The sequence below is a fragment of the Scomber scombrus genome, chromosome 20, assembly GCF_963691925.1.
Source record: "Scomber scombrus chromosome 20, fScoSco1.1, whole genome shotgun sequence".
NCBI lineage: Eukaryota > Metazoa > Chordata > Actinopteri > Scombriformes > Scombridae > Scomber > Scomber scombrus.
The window spans coordinates 19,772,285-19,788,960 of NC_084989.1; the positions used below are offsets into that span (position 1 = coordinate 19,772,285).

At 39.3% G+C, this 16,676-nt stretch overlaps 1 protein-coding gene across 1 annotated transcript in view; it reads right to left on the minus strand.

Annotated features, from left to right (window-relative positions):
* LOC134002202 (RNA-binding Raly-like protein) overlaps window positions 1–16,381 on the minus strand; it is a 60,720-nt gene extending 44,339 nt beyond the window's left edge. The window contains exon 1 of the mRNA XM_062441502.1: window positions 16,126–16,381. Coding sequence (XP_062297486.1) covers window positions 16,126–16,381 — 256 coding nt within the window. The remainder of the gene's footprint in view (window positions 1–16,125) is intronic.
* Between the last annotated feature and the right edge of the window lie 295 nt (window positions 16,382–16,676).

The window sequence follows — 16,676 nt, forward strand, 5'->3', positions numbered from 1 at the left end:
GCAAGTACCTTGGGATGGTTATAGCCTGACTGTAAACTGTATCTGGATGGTGTCAGGGTGCTTACGTCTGTCTACCGCTTATGCAAAGAAGTGCTGACTGCAATAAACTCGAGGTAGTTAACCATCATCATGCTTCTGCTGACCTTTGCCGGACAGTGATGCCCAAGGCAGCAGTCTCAGCTTCTCCATGCGAATGACTGATCATTAAAAAGACCTGTGCCTCTGTGGACACTTCCCCTCTGCCCACAGCTTCCTCAAGCTCAGACAACCCCCCTAGAGGTATGGATGGATCGTGTCTCTCAGCAGTCTTAGCTGAGAGACACAGTGTTGCCTCAATAGATTTGAGCTGCTCACATCCCAAGAATTTGTATTATCTTGAATGAATTTTATGATTTTCTTTAGCCTGGTGATGTACACTCTAAATATAAATGCATCAAGACAAAATGCCTCATCTGAAAAACAATATACAATATACTTTTTGACTTTGCTTTCTCAGACCATTTTTCAGTCTATTTTTAATGCCTTTTATTCTACGCTGCCAACTTCTATATAGAGTTAAAAAAATAAATAAAACATTGTCTTACCCCTGAAGTGACCTCAAACTTCTTAACACATATTGCCAAGAAACCAGATTACATCTACTCCTTCCTCAGTTGACAGTCTCGTTAATGCATTTAACAATAAGATGGCTGCAGCCCTTCATGCTGTTGCACCACTTAAAATTAAAATAACGATTAAAAAGAGGAGCATGTCATGGAAGAATTATGAAAACCACTAAATTAAAGAAGTACTGCTGGATCGCAGAGCATGCAGATGGTGCCAAAATAAGTTACATGAGCATGAAGAGATTTTATCAGAAATATTAAACCGACTGTAGGACAATTTTATTTTTCTAGCCTAATAAACTCATAAAATAAGTAACACCAGAGTGCATTTTAACGCCATCGATGACCTCATTAACCCTGTTACAGACCATAGCAACCATCTTATTGCTTGTAGATGTGATGAGTTTGTGATGCGTTTCAATTAGAAGACACCCAACATCAGGTCTAGTATCTGTCAACTACACAGTGCCATAACAGCTAAAGAAACATCCAGCATACAGTGTGAAGTCATGCTGGACAGTTTTAGCCTGGATGATGCTGAAATACAAGTGTTAAATATATGAAGTCTTCCACATGCACCCTTGACTCAATCCTGACCTCCTCTATTAAAAATGTGTCTGAGGAGGACACTTTCTAAATAATTGATGCAATGAGGCGTCTTCTCCACAACATTCAAGACTGTACTTGTGAAGCCTCTTGACACCCAGCAACTACAGACCAACATCCAATCTTCCAATTTTAGATAATATTTTTTAGAAAAACTAGTGTACATTCAATTCAAACAATTGTATTTACTCAAACAATAAATTGTGGATGTTTTAGTCTGGTTTTTGGGCTAATCATAGCACTGAGACAGCCCTAGTAAATGACATCAGGATATATGTAGATGCCAATCAACCTTCAGTGATGGTGCTACTCGATCTGAGCACTGCTTTTAATACAGATGACCACAAACTTCTTTTAAATAGAGTAAGTGAGCACGTTGGACTATCTGGAACTGTTTTACCTCTTATCTTTTTGGCAGGGAGTTATTTGTTGTAACTGATAATAACAAAACCTCTAAAATAACCTGTTAGGGCCACTTCTTTTTAATCTATATATTTTACCCCTTGCATCTTATTCCACAGTTATGTTGATGACAAACAACTTTATGGAGCTTAGCGAAGGCTCAGTCTTTTGCATGCCTAGGCCCGTAGTTTTATTCCTCATACCATCATCACATTATCACACCTCATTCATGCTCACTCTATTTCATAGCAGTCGGTGCCGGGGGGAGTAGACTGAGTATCAGCTGTTCACAAGCTAGTTACATCTATTCAATAGCACAGCAACACATCTTCATTGTTAGCCCATCATCTGGTTGCTGTTGTGTTGTTGTTTTTTTTTGCTTTCTCCACATTAGTCTGGCAAACAGCTGCTATGTGTGCCCCTCCGCCTCCTCCCCCATCTTCGCCCAGGCTTCGCAAGGTTATCAGTCTTATCATTTCATCAGCCATCAGTTTCATCAGAAGTCATCAGCAACCGCCACCACCAGTGTCTGGACTCTATGGGGGGATCTATTTCACTGTTGCTAAGGGATGATGTCCCTGTGGAGTCCAAGCGCCAAAGACGTTTTATGAGTATCATTTCTATCTTTGCTATTATACAGATCTTTTTTTTCTCCATTCACTTGTCTCTCCTGATTGAAATGCGCCCGTGTCTTCTTATGATATAGGACCGATTGATACCCTTTTTAAATGTATTTTACATTAACAGATCAACCAGGATAAAACAGAAATATTAGTCATAAGTTATAAAGCTTAGAGAAAGAAACTGGAAACTGGAAACTAGAAATCTTGATGTGGTCTTTGACTCAGATCTGAACTTTAAGGCTCATGTGGGGTTTGTCACTATATCTGCTTTTTATCACCTCAACAATATTGCTAAAGTGCAACCATTTCTCTTCCTGAATGATACAGAGACACACTGTTATACTGAGCAGGCTGGACTACTGTAGTGCTTTCCTATCTGGTCAACCAAAAAAACTCATAAATCAGCATCAGCTGATTCAGAAATCTGCAGCCTGAGTGCTGACCAGGACCAAGGAGAGAATACATTACACCTGCTTTAAAGCCCTTATATTGGCTGCCTGTAAGTTTCCATATTTATTTTTAAATTATTGGCCTTGTTTTTAAATGCACTTCATAGTCTTACACTGGCATAAACTGTATGTCTCACATGCTTACAGTGTAGGAATCAGTACAGCCCCTCAGGTCCTCTGGCATGAATCTGTTGGTTGTTTCAAATTGTAGAACTGAAACATTTGGTGAAGCAGATTTGAGCTTTTATGCTCTGAACTGACTGCTACAACAGTCTGATGAGGATCTGAAAGCAGCTGGAAGTATTGAAATCTTTAAGCGTAAACTTAAAACTTGATTCTTCAGCCTGGCTTTTGATCAATAATGTTTTAAAGACACAATTTACTTTATTTTAGTCACTTAATTTATTGTATTTTATTCTCATTCTTATTATCACTGTTATTATAGCTTTTTAATCTATTTTTATTACATTTTTATTTTCTCATGCACATTGGTCTTGAATAGAGTTTTTTTGTGTTTTTTACAGTCTACACTTGTTCTGTCTTATTATCAGCTTGTCAGTGATCTGTGAAGCACTTTGAACTGCACTAACCTGTATGAAAGGTGCTATACAAATAAAGTCAGATTGATTGATTGATTGAATGAAGGCCAGGCTCTGTCCTTGAGCTGTGAGTCAGTATTCTGCGCTAACAAGTGGATGTGATGATTCATAAGCCCACAGCTTTGCAGTGTAATTTGCGAAAAGGCCTTGTGAGTAACAGAATGAAGGCATGAGGAAGGGTGAAAGCAAAGTAGCGTGAGATAGCGAGGAGACAGAGGAGGGATGCATGCAAAGTCAAATAAGGAAATGTGAGAGGAAAAGCAAACACATGACAGAGCAAGACATTGCTTGCGGCGAGGTTATGGGCTGTTTTTAATGTTATTTTGTTCATACTGTCCATCTTCATTCAGGGGGGTGAACTCCCCAGCCAGTCTGTCACAGTGATTCTTAATTCATGCAGTACGCGTGGGAGTCAGAGGGGTTACTCTGAAGAGCCCTGTGAGCACGGGTCTGCAGAAACCTTCTGGGGTCACAGTAATTATCTCTGCATGTGTAATCACAAGTCACGAGCCATTACTCACACAATACGTCACCTTTTGTCGCCCGCGTTTCTCTATTGTCGTTCAGCCTGAGGTGCGTATCGACAATTACGGCACAAATTAAGAGACAGACATGACTGACTGGATCAATTATTATGAAGTGTTAAAGGGCAGATTTTTCATTCCCTGGGGTGTGTGTCAGGTCTGTTAGGAAGGTCTGTCTGTTTGGCTGATGCTCTGTGTAAAGGTCACACCGCAGTGGTCTCTGTCATAGCAAGGCTGCACACCTGCTACACATACACAGCTTTTTATTGGAGAATTATCTTTTCAGCATGCACACATACAGCATCTGTAAGAACACTAATCCCACACAAAAGGCTCATTACTCTTGATACACATCGCAGAGACACTACAGATAAAGTCAGAGTGAAGACAAGCCTCTTTAGTTAATGTGCTTATTCCAAATATGTTGTCTAATCAGAACAGGCAGCGTGCCAACATGCATATCTACTGCACTGTATTATCTTTTGCATTACATGAAAGCACAGATTGCAGATTTCAACCAACAAATTCACCCAAATGATCCATTCATCCTGCCTGCATCAGCATGCCCTAAATATGAACCTAAGCTCTCAGTAGTAAACAGGCATATTTGATTATGCATGGGGAACAATTATCCAACTCCGTTCTTCTTCAGTGGTCCAAAGCCACTTTGCCTCTCTGTCTGTGTCCCCCTCCCTCCCCCCTCACTTTCTCTGTAGATGGATGTAATATTAATGAACACATCTTAGCCAGGATGCTTGTTAGGCTTCGAGCTAATCCTGTTTCTCACCGTCTCTCACAGACTGGTCTTCCATCAGTTTCTTTCCAAGCTGCTATCAAAGATCCTCAGTCAGCTAAAGGAAAAAAAAATGTAAGCTCAGACTGAGAATGCGGTAGCTGGCTGGTCAGCTCAAAGACATGAAGACAAGAATGAAGATGGATGTGTCTTTTACTTACTGACGCATGTCAGCATCAATATTGAACGTGAGATCCTGTCATGAACAATGGTGGGGGAGGTAAATTTTGAAAGACTTTACTACCTTACAAATTAATTGCATTGCAGTGTTTCTCCAAAGTTAACATGGGGGACTCTTGTGTTTTGCTGACACTGACTTTACTTTCTCATTGTTTTTAGGTCTGACTCCACTGCTGTAAAAATAGTAATACTATTTGCAAGATCTTTCTTTTTTTGTCTTCTGTCAAATACATACATTTCTTTCTTTTCCGCTGACCTTGTTAAAACCCAGTATATAAAAAAAGTAGTGAAGTGGCAAAAGGAAGCGTTCCCTTTGCCACAAACTGAGCTTGCACATTTAATGAAGCTGAGAAAATATAGAAATGACCATAAAAGGTTGTTATTTCGACAAATAAGAAAAACATTTCATTCTATATGATGTACGGGCTATGCATAAACAAATATATATATATTTGCAAAAAATGTATGTATTGATATTACTTCTTCCAGTTTTAATTAGGCTCCAGAGAGGTCTAACTCAACTCTTGTGAACAAACTGTTATAAAGTTTAAAAACAAAAATCCAAACAGACTTATATGGAGGTGGTGCTGTGTATTGTACATACCAATTACTAATATGGAGAAGATTAAACTCTGTTGTAATTAAGTTTCCTTCAGCGAACTTCTGAAACGTCAAAACTTCAAAATCAGGTTCACAAGAAATTCTCTTAAAATTAGGAAATGAAGTATCATGACAGCAAGAAGCTAAGTATGTTTTATGATATGTTAAAGAGGAACACAACATTGGGGTTGAAGTATATTTGTGTTAAACATATGCTCTGATAATGTCTTTTTTGCCAATAATGTTATCAGTCTTTGCAATGTAAGACTGTAGCTTTGCTTTCAAAAAAAATACTTGTTAGTATCAAGCAGACTTTGTCTTTCTCATTAGCAGCATTTCATCTGTGTGACATTGCACTGCAAAGAACAAGATTTAAAGGCTTTTAAAGGCTGTTTTTTGATCACATACATTTAAGAACAATTAATTAACAAAGAATCATCACACTTTGTGTTTCACACTTTATCTTGATAAAAAAAGAGGTGTATTTCCTCCTTTGATATATGTCTTTATTGATGTGTGAACATATTTAACAGTACAAGGAACAATAAAGACTGCTATTGCTGTCTAGCGTTAGCCTGTGCTTTAGAAGAGCTGTCAGCCAACTTGGCAGCGATAACAAGGTTTTAATCTTGTGCTTTTGATTTTTTATGATTAAATGTGAGTCTGGGATTATGTGATTCACTGGAATATGGGTTGGCTCTAGGCAGGTATTAGTTTTCATTTTGCTGGTGCAGAGTTAGCAGGTTTCTTCTTTTGCTCAAGGGCACTTTGCTCATGCACACTTGCTGGCTAAGTGCATAAGAAAAAATGGTATCATATTAACTAGCCTGTTGCGCTCTGGTAGAGATGATGGAGAATGAAACACTGAATGTGAGAGTGAAATACTTTGCTCATGTTATCATAGCATTTAAATAACTACATATATGTCATCAGTGAAGTAAAAATGCAGACAAAACCAAATGCACATACAACAAAAGAAGGTTGTTTTCTGAGATCTACATGAGTATATGCAAACCCCCACACATAAAGAAACTCACACACACACACATACATACACACAGCTTGCCCACTGAGTCCAGCGCTCTGACTCTGATACACAGCTCAGTGTTTCTCTGCCTTCTGAACCCAGGTTTCTAATCAGAGAATTAGCTGCAGTTTCCCCTGCCAAAATCCACACAGTAATCCATCTCACTTTGTCCAAACTGTGGCTCATGCCCCACTAAAGCATTTGTCTGAATTTATGAAAGAAGGAGAGAGAGAGGGATAGATAGAAAAAAAAAGAAGAAAGAAAGAAAACAAGACAGAAACAGATCCTGGCAGCCGGGGAAATGTGCTTTCCTGGTTTTCCCGGGTGGCTTTATTAAAGCCTATTAAGTGCACAATGACAATCTTTAAATTTTTTTCAGTATTGTTTCCACAAAAGAAACATGCTTTTACATTCTGAATACATTACAGCTCAAATAAATTCTTGTCTTGGGTATACTTTTGATGTTATTGTATGGCTGCGGGCTTACGCTCCTACTCTGTACCTGGTGTTATGGATGCTTTTGTCAAGCGCTGGGTCAGGCCAACTGTGCATTCAACGTCCGGCCCAGTCTCTCCGAGCGTGATTAATGAGCGAGAGGAGAGACAACCAGGGTGCATTCTAATCACCCACAAGGACAAGAAGAGATATGGAAGGGAAGAAAGAGAGGGAATAAGAGACGCAAGAGAGGAAATAGACAGAAAGAGAGAGAAATAGATTATGTATTGACATTACAATTCGCGTGAAGTGCCTTTGCTCTCGTGAAAATCCTTTTTTCTGAGAGAGGCACAAACCGTAATTCTCCAACGTATCCCCCCTCTGCAAAGCACACACAGCCCACACATACAAACACAGACACACACATGCACACCCACTGAATACTCTCACAGCCTGAGAAGCAAACACAGGGACATGAAAGACACAGAGGGGGCCTTATGGGGTTAGTTTTGGCAAAGCTCAGTCCAGTGGATCAAGAAGAATTGGCCCATCTAGTTGCATACTGCAAAAACCCATAAGGCCTCTCACACATGGCTGTTCATGCCTCCAGACCTGGCTCTCAAACTGAAGTCACTGAGACGTGCAGTTATTGTAGACATAGTTGGAATTATCTATGCAAATTTCAAAGTGAGAGTGAGTCTCTGAATGCTAATGGTGAATGACAGAGAGAATCACAGCAGCCAGGTGGAGAAGATACAGGAGGATTGGTTTGGATTGAAATAAAGGAAAAATCCCCCCTTGGATATTCAATATATTATCCCTGTGATAGATAGTGCATTCAGGGAGTTACATGTATTTTGTGAGGAAATATTGCTATTTGCTTTGCCTCACTTGAAAATACATTTCTTACATTTTTTACAGAATGCCTTCAAACCTTTTTTTGCATTCAGCTCAACAGAACATTTAGAAGGACACCTGTGCAAAATGTTAAGTATAAAGAATGGCTTCTAAATCTGCAGAGCTGAGGCCAAATGAAGGTGCCTGTAGGCTTGTATGTTATATTGTGCGAGGTGTGTCCAATAAAGCCTCAATCACAGTCTTTGTCCAGCTGTACAATATCAATTTTGAGGCATGTCAGATGGTGTGATGAATGCCTGCTGAATCATAGCGTTATGATTTTTTTAACACGCAAGTAGAGACATGTTATCAACGCGCACCATCCATCTGTACATGTAGCAAAACAATAAACAAGCTCTGGCCATAGTGCTGGCAGGTCTGTGCATGGGAAAAAAAACGTACAAGAGGAGAATGAGAGTATTGTAAAGCCGAAAACACAGCCATGGAGAAAGAGGGTGACATGGAATGAGAATGCTACAAAGTGGATTTGAGGAAAGAAAACACGTTTGTTTTTTTGCTGTAGCATTACACTAGCTGGTCAGTGTATTAAACTTAATTTCATGTTGTATTCTGGTGGGTTGGTGTGTAAATGGGGCTCATAGCTATAGTCACATACAGTAGTAGGTTGCAAAAGCTGTAAATCAGCACTTGGTGGACTAAGATCACAGTTTTGGATTGAAAGCAGCAAGATTTCATCACATTTCTTTAACAAATACTAGCTTACATCTAGGATAGCACAAAACTGTACAGAGTAAACTCATCTATAACAGAGGTAAAAACTTAAAGCCATCAAAGTTCACTCAAGTTATGCACCAAATATTCCAAAATGACATCATATTTATCTGTTGAGTTACCCACAAGAACATTAAACATTGCATTAGCGTGTATCCAGAATTACAACATACACCTCCAGCAGGTGTATTTTTACACGGCCAGAATATTATTGTGGCCATAGTTGAAGCAGTACTGTCTGCACATTCTGCTTCTACCTATCCCTGCTCCGTCTTCTCCTTCTTCTCAGTATAGTTCAGTTTCTGTGTTCTGTGCTGCTTGCTATGCATCATGTTGGCCCTAAATGACGATTGATTGCAGTGCCACTGCCTTTGTAATCCGCTTAGGATGGATTTTGCATCTAAATCACTTTATTATTTATGTGCCTAACTCTTGCCAATGCCATTTGGAGGCAGTATGATTGGTGATCCATCACACATTATCCTTCACAGTGGTCATTAATATTGTAATGGGATGGACCTTCACCATGAAACTTCCAGGTGGAAGAGAATGCAGATCTCTTCAGGGAGGGTCAGACTACTCAAAACAGGCGTCAACAGAGGGAAGATTATCAGGTGTTCTTGCTACTCTCAAGAGATGTTGTTAGTTCAACCTCTCTCTGCTATTAACCTCTTTCTGCCATTCTCAGTCTCTCCTCGTCTCCCAGGTTGCACAGCAACTTGTATCTTCATACATGGCCTCTCTAAGAAAAATATGGACTGTTATTCTTTCATTTGTCCTTTTCCATCAGGGCTTCAATCAGCATCTGCCAATCACATTTTTCCTGCCTCCAGGCAGACACACAAAAGCACACAGTGCCACATCCGGATATAGCTGAAACAACCACCTCTATAGTTGAGAAAAACAAGAAAGGATTGATACTAGTCTTATTACGTAAAGGGCAAGAGTGTTATGCATCACAAAGCATTTGGTGCAAATACATCAAAGCAGACTTATAGAACTATAACTCCTCAGAAAATCCCATAAAACTTAGAAAGTTTGATTTAGACTAGCTGCAAAACAGCATTGAATGTTAAAACAGCCAATGGGTTATATACTGTCATTGTGCTGTATGGATTTCAAGAGTCAGTGCCAATATTATATGGAGGCTCAGCACATGCTGGGACAGCTCAGAGTGAAAAAATCTGTCAGTCTTTGTCTCCATGGCAGCCCACTGAGTCCACCGAGGAGTGAGACCATAAAGATACAGCAGATAGATCTCAGTGGGTGAGGATGAAATCTGCTCAGATTCATTTGAGGTTCATGAATGCCAGCAATCATCATGTCACTGTGTGTGTGTCAAGAAGAATCCCCCCAGTCAGCTTTTAGCCAGAGGCAAGGGAACACACATCCACACAGAAGTGAGACACAGAGATGTTTGCAGCTAACATGTCGTATGCTACAACAGAGCAGCTGACCTCAAATGGTTGGAACATTTTCTTACATCGTTTTAAGTGACTTTGTTGTGATTGTAGTGAAATGAAAACTAGTTTTGGGGGGGATCAAAATAAGTAGAGAGACACAGAGAGAGCGAGATAAAGAGAGAGGTAGAGATATATATATATATATATATATATATATATATATATAGAGAGAGAGAGAGAGATACTGGGTTTGATTGTTTCAGCACCATGGAGAGAGACACATTCAATACAACATGCACATTTTAAACAGGGTTTTAACATGTAGCGCATTCAAATTAGGCTAATCACGCATGTCAGTATTGGTTGGTATTTATTGCTATTACCAAACTTACTTGATCTTTTTGCCTTTGCTTGGTTTTTGCTTGTAATTGACACTAATGTCCAACAAAGAAATTGAAGAATGAGTGAAATCCGACTCACAGCTACAAAACATTAAAGGACTTGCACATCAGCTGCACAGAGCATGCACATAAAGCAACATGTTTGTTCAGCTTGTTTCTCTGATTAACTTAAGATTCAGATGTCCAATGACTAAAATCCTTCTTGACTAAAATTCTTCTGAACATTTTCTGGCGGACAAACACAACCCAGACATATCATAAACAGCCATAATGCTGACATGTGTGCTACAAGATTATCACCATCTTGTGCCTGTATACTCTGTGGTAGAGGGTGTATGAGGCCACGTATAGGTGACCAAATGAACAATAACCAAAGATTAAAATAACACATTTCTCTGGGTTTGAAGATTGTTGGATGCATTCGGGGTAATGTAAGTACACACCTGGACAAAAAATATAACAGGTCTAGTTCTTAGACATTATAATGCAGAATAGTTACGCATTGTAGCTTTAATGTTTCAGAATGAGAGGAAGACAAACACCAAAGTGATCAAATTACATAAACCTCTGCTTTGTTGTTGTATTTTCGGTGTTGACTGCCAGGATTGTCCCATAGTTTAATGCAAACAGAGAACAGAGGAACTACTCACAGCTGGAAAAACATTAAAACTAAATTTTGGATGAGAACTCTCCAAGAACATCTAACATAACAACACTTAATCTTTGGACAAACATTTGGCTTTCTCTTTTATGTTTCCAAATTTTATGTTGGCAGGAGCGTTACAAAACAGTTTGATTAATGCCTGCAAGTACTGTATAGTGTAAGAGGATTATATAAAAAGTATTATTTTTTCATTTACTTCCTAAAACAGTAAACTGTGCAGATTTTTTAAATATTCTCTTGCATCATCTGGGACACAGTTTGGATTTGAATGTTTTAGCATTATGGAGCGAGGGACCCCAAAGCAACAATATGAGGTATACTCAGCGATTTCAGTACGCATACTAAGTCTGCTTGATTTTTTGGTGTTGATTGACAACATTTCTATAATTTAATGCACATAGGAAATGGAAGAGCTGCTCGCAACTGGAGAGCATTAAAACCAATTCTGGCTGGCGATGAGAACATCTTGGAGAACAAAATTAAAGTATTTAATCTTTGGACAGGCATTTTTCTTTCTCCACTCTCTCTTTTGAAGGTTTCAGCACCGTGAAGAGAAGCATCAGAAGAACTCATTCTTCGCGTCTTCCCCTCCAAGACTAAATATTCCTCATCCGTGCTTATGTGAAGTGGTTATAGAGAAATTTCTTCATGCTTGTAACTATGAATTGCATAGAAATACAGTACTTACACCATTCAGAATAGCATCGCATATACTGCTATTTAGTAATGATTGCTATGCTCACAATCCTAGATGTGATCTCATGAACTCCTATTCATATTTGATAGGGTAATGGAGCATCCATTTTTCACTCAGCGACGAGAGGAGGAAGATGCTGCCAGCTGTGTTATTATAGAATTTCTGCATTTGTTCATCAGCTGTTTTTCATCCATGCTCACACACACACACACACACACACACACACACACACACACACACACACACACACACACACACACAATGATACACACAGAGTGACAGTCTCATCTTCTGTGGTGGCATCAGGCTATGACCTTTGACACTTGTGTATCATTGAGTGCACAGATTAGTCATCACCAGTGCGCTTGAGCAGCAGAAGTGGATCTGTGCAGTCACAGTATGATGTGATTATTCCACTGACCTCCTTTTCCAGTGACCACAGCCAGCAGAAAAAAGCATGCTTTTCAAAACATAGCAATGTCTCCGCGACAACATATTCTGCTCCTTTTTACGTTGGCGGTGGATGATCTTGGTAAACATGTTCAGTGATGGTTTGAAGCACATATTGGAGAGCAGTCCCTTCAGTACATGGCGCAATATTAGCTTACCTACAGATGTGATCTCTGAAATTGAGTTGCAATCGACTTGCAGATAATAACGCTTTAATGAAACGTTTTGGAACAGGATGACAGATCCCTCTCTTAGCCATGTTAATATAAAAACCATCATCTAGGGGAGGATGAGACTGAGGTTGTCCTTAATTGTCAATTAAGGATGAATTTCCCAGTAATACTCCCGCCACATGACTTGTAGATTGAGTGATAACAATGAGGGCAGGGTTGTCTTGCTGCAAGATTTGATTTGAAATGAACTCTGGAGTTTATGAAAATACTTTCCATTATGTTTGCTTTCTCAACCAAAAACAAGCAATCACACTTGCAGAGAAGTCACGAATAAATCACTGATGCTATTATCATGGATATGGTAGAGTGCTCAGTGATGGTTTTGGCTCTGACTGGCGATGGTTCTGGTTGTGACTGGGTTTTAATAACTGATGTGTTTTGCTGCTTATTCGCTGATTACAGCATCCATATCGCAAAATATCAAACTAATGGGAGACTTGAGGAGCAAAAAACGCATTAGCCACCATTAATCAGGCGAAGAGAGCTCATTACTTGCTGTTGATGTTTTTCTATTGTGATGGAGAAATCGTAAGAAAAAGATACAAAAAATCCTTCATTATTGCTATTATATATATGTCTTTTTAGTAAGATTGGTTTTCAGAGAGAATAAATTAAATTAAATTAAAAACTCACACACACAGCCCTTCATAAACAGCCAACATCACCTTTACGGTATAAGCACATGGTTTACACTAGGTACAGGGAGGAAGGAGGGTGGGACGAGCACTAGGGTTTGCACATATTATTCTCTTTATTTATTTGTTTATCTGTTTAATTTATTTTATTTTATTTCTTTTGAGTCTGTATCAGACAAATATGTTTGATTATTTAGATATGGTAATAAGTAAATATAAATAACAATTAGGATTAAAATACATACATAAATAAGATATAAACACACAGGAAATAAATAAATAATAAATAGTTGAATTATAAATTGGAGAAGGGGTAGGATTCAATAAGCGAATGCTGCTTCCTACTCCTTTTCAAACATGTTTAATCAATGTTGTTTTCCTTGTTTTGTGCGTTTGACTGTTGTTTTCTGTTATGTAAGATACATATATTTATATCTTTTCTTTGTTTTTGTTTTTCTACATGTTTGAAATAAAGCCTTCATTTATTCATTCATTCACAATAGGAAGGAAAACGAAGAAACCACTTGGGTCTCTTTGCAGCCAGGTGGATTTTTACAAGCAGCTGGGTCAGTCAAGTCAGACTATTGGTTTGATATTAAAGGCTGATATATATCCTGTCCTGCTGAACAGAGGAGACACAAAAACCTATAAATCAACTCTGTATCTTCTTCCTGTAAATGCTTCGCTTGTAATCTGCACATAAATTTTGTCAGCTCCAGCGTTGTGTTCAACACAACACAAAAGGTTACAGTCTGGGGAATTTTATTTTTACCTTGTATTTCACTTAATTCGGTTTGTTTACCTCAGCTGTGTTTGTTATACATAATACATAAAAACATAAATAACTATTCCTGTCATTATGAACCCTAACACCAAAATGTGCCATGAGGATACTGTATAGTGGCAGAGTGTATGAGTGGTCAAAAAGGTCTTCTTTAGCCTAGAGTAAGTTGACAAACCTGCTGAAATGTTCGTGCAGACATGGTACTCACACCATTCAAACCATGCAACCCAGTATCACACCAAATCATGTAATGCACCCACTGATCCACTAGAGAATACCATGTTAGTGTCACGTTTAGCCAAGGTGTGAAAAGTACATGCATGTGCAACTTTCAAAGAGCCTGTCAAGTGGAGCAGTTCAGACTATATATAAGGTGACAAATATGTAAAATGTGTCACCTTATATATGAAGGTGTTGGTTGGATTTAGTGGACCTTGCTGCAGGACACCACCATTCGCTTTCCACTTCCAACCGCAACTGTCACATTTCCAACTGTGAGTAAGGAAAGTGTTTTAAACTTTAACAGCTTTTCTAAGTGATCATTTTAACCCAAACTAATATATTTTCCCAATCCTAACCAAGTGTTTTTGTGCCTAAACCTTTGCAGACCTCAATCACAGAACTGTTACATCTTAAAACCTTCGCCTCCCTGCTGGGTGTGCTGGTACTGCCCCTTCACATATGGGTGTACTTTTCACATGTAGGCAAGGCAAAACATGAGACTGACATTGACTGACTGACTACTGGGTGTATTGCCAATTTGGCACGACACCAGATTGAACCACAGCTGAACCATCACTCTGTGAGATGGGACAGATGCCATCACCAGCATGAATTAAGAGTCATATCATGTCACAATGCCTGCTTTGTGGAGCTTGGTGTATCTTCGTGGGGAATGACGAGGTCAGAGCTTAGATGATCTACTATCAACTCTACAATCACATAATAATTCTGACTGAACTTTCATCAGTCATTGCTGTCTTTGAACATCTCATTGATTTCTGTAAAATACTGACACCCAGTGATATCTGCACTCTTTGCTCTCTGTACCTCATGTTCCCTGGTTGAAATTACAAAGATGTGGCATTTCAGCTGCACCTCCACCCCAGTGTCCACATGTAGGCCTTGAATGTACATTCCCATAGGGGAGAAGATATTATCGTCACTCCACGATCCCTGCTGTGTGGAGCTAGGTGTATCCTTGTGGGGAGTTCTGAGGTCAGAGCCTTCATGTTAGGATTCATTTATAACAATTTAATGATCCCTGCCGTTTCCTGACTGGACCGACATCATGCAGTGCTCAATTTGATCATATCATTGCAATATATTACTATCATTTTTTCCCCCTAACAGTGTAAGATACAATAACCCAGTGATATTTGCACTCTACACATTGAACACCATGTCTCCTAGTTGAAATACCAAACACGTTGCAGACTTTAATGAAAAGGTTTCTTGTCGATATGCAGTATTATCCAGTCGTGATCGCTCTAAAATTATATTCTAAATGTAATGTTGAGGAATGTGCTCTGTTGCATCTTTTAAATTCACCCCCTGGCTTCAAAGGAGTTTTAACAAGAGAAAGCCCACGATGAGGCCATTCAGAGACAAAACTAATTGTGCATTCAAGCCAAAATGTCCAGACAGGGCCAACTTGAATGCTGCTGGAGGTAAAGTCAGACTTGCATAAAACTTGCATAAATCCTGCAGAATTTCTTCAAATTGTCCAGTAAGGTACCTTGTGATACTTTAACAATATTCAGAATATTTTTGCAGCAATGAGCAAAACAAATGTTAATAAAAAAACCATTTCACAGTCAAGATCCATGAAAGCAACCAATTACAAAGCACAGTACAAAGAAGTAGTGAGCAAAACAAATGTGAATAAAAAAACACTTCACAGTCCAGATGCACAAAAACAATCCATTACAAAGCACAGTACAAAATCAATGCCTGCACAGCTACATCCCATGCCACTTAACATATTCTGCCCTGCTCTAAGTAGTGTGCCACAAGAACTTTGACATACTTTGCAGCGAGTTACTGCCGAGTAAATGTTAAAATCAAACTGTGCTTACAGTCAGTAGTAGATCAGTTAACAAATTCTGGAGGGATTTTTCTCCAAAACAGCGTGACAACAAACACAGACACTTCAGCATTTAAGGAGCCATGGGAGGTTCTAAACTAAAAATCTGAGAGTTGCCCGAGGCATTTTCTGTTCCCGAGAGACACAATCCATTCCTCTAGCAGAGAACAAGCTTTGACGAAACATTCTTCTTTTTAAGGGGAAGTTTTTTGGTTGTTTTTTTTTGTGCTGTAGACTGTATCTGCCTCCTCGCATGTTATTAGTAGGATCTGCCATGTGAGCAATTACAGAAAAACTCACCAAGAGGTTGTCCAGCGATGATACGAGCGTTTTCTCCCGCCACTGCCGCTCTGGCGTTCCTCTCGTTCAAGTACTGTACGAAGGCGTAACCCTTGTGCACGGAGCAACCCACTATCTTGCCGTACTTGGCAAAGATGACCTCTATGTCTGTCTTCTTGACGATAGCTGTGTTGAGGTTGCCAATAAAGACTCTGGAGTTGAGGGAACGTGGGTCATTCTTGTTGGTCACGTTGCTGGTCTGGGTTTTACCAGTCATTCTCCTCCAGTTGCCCTCCTGGGACACAGACAGAGGGGGGAGGGGAGGGATAGGGCTTTAGAGGTTTTGGACAGGCCAACTCCAGCTAATTCTGCTCCTAAAGAAAAGACAAGGTTAGTAGTTGAATTTATTCTTGGAATCTAAATCAATCAATTTAAATTTGGATTACGTACTTGGTTAATACATAAGGTTTAATCCAAGTCATCTGTAAGGTTACTGGCCAGTCAACTGCTTACCTAATCCACATTTTTGCATGGTTCAAATACTGGATGGCTGAGTGGGACAACTGCATGTG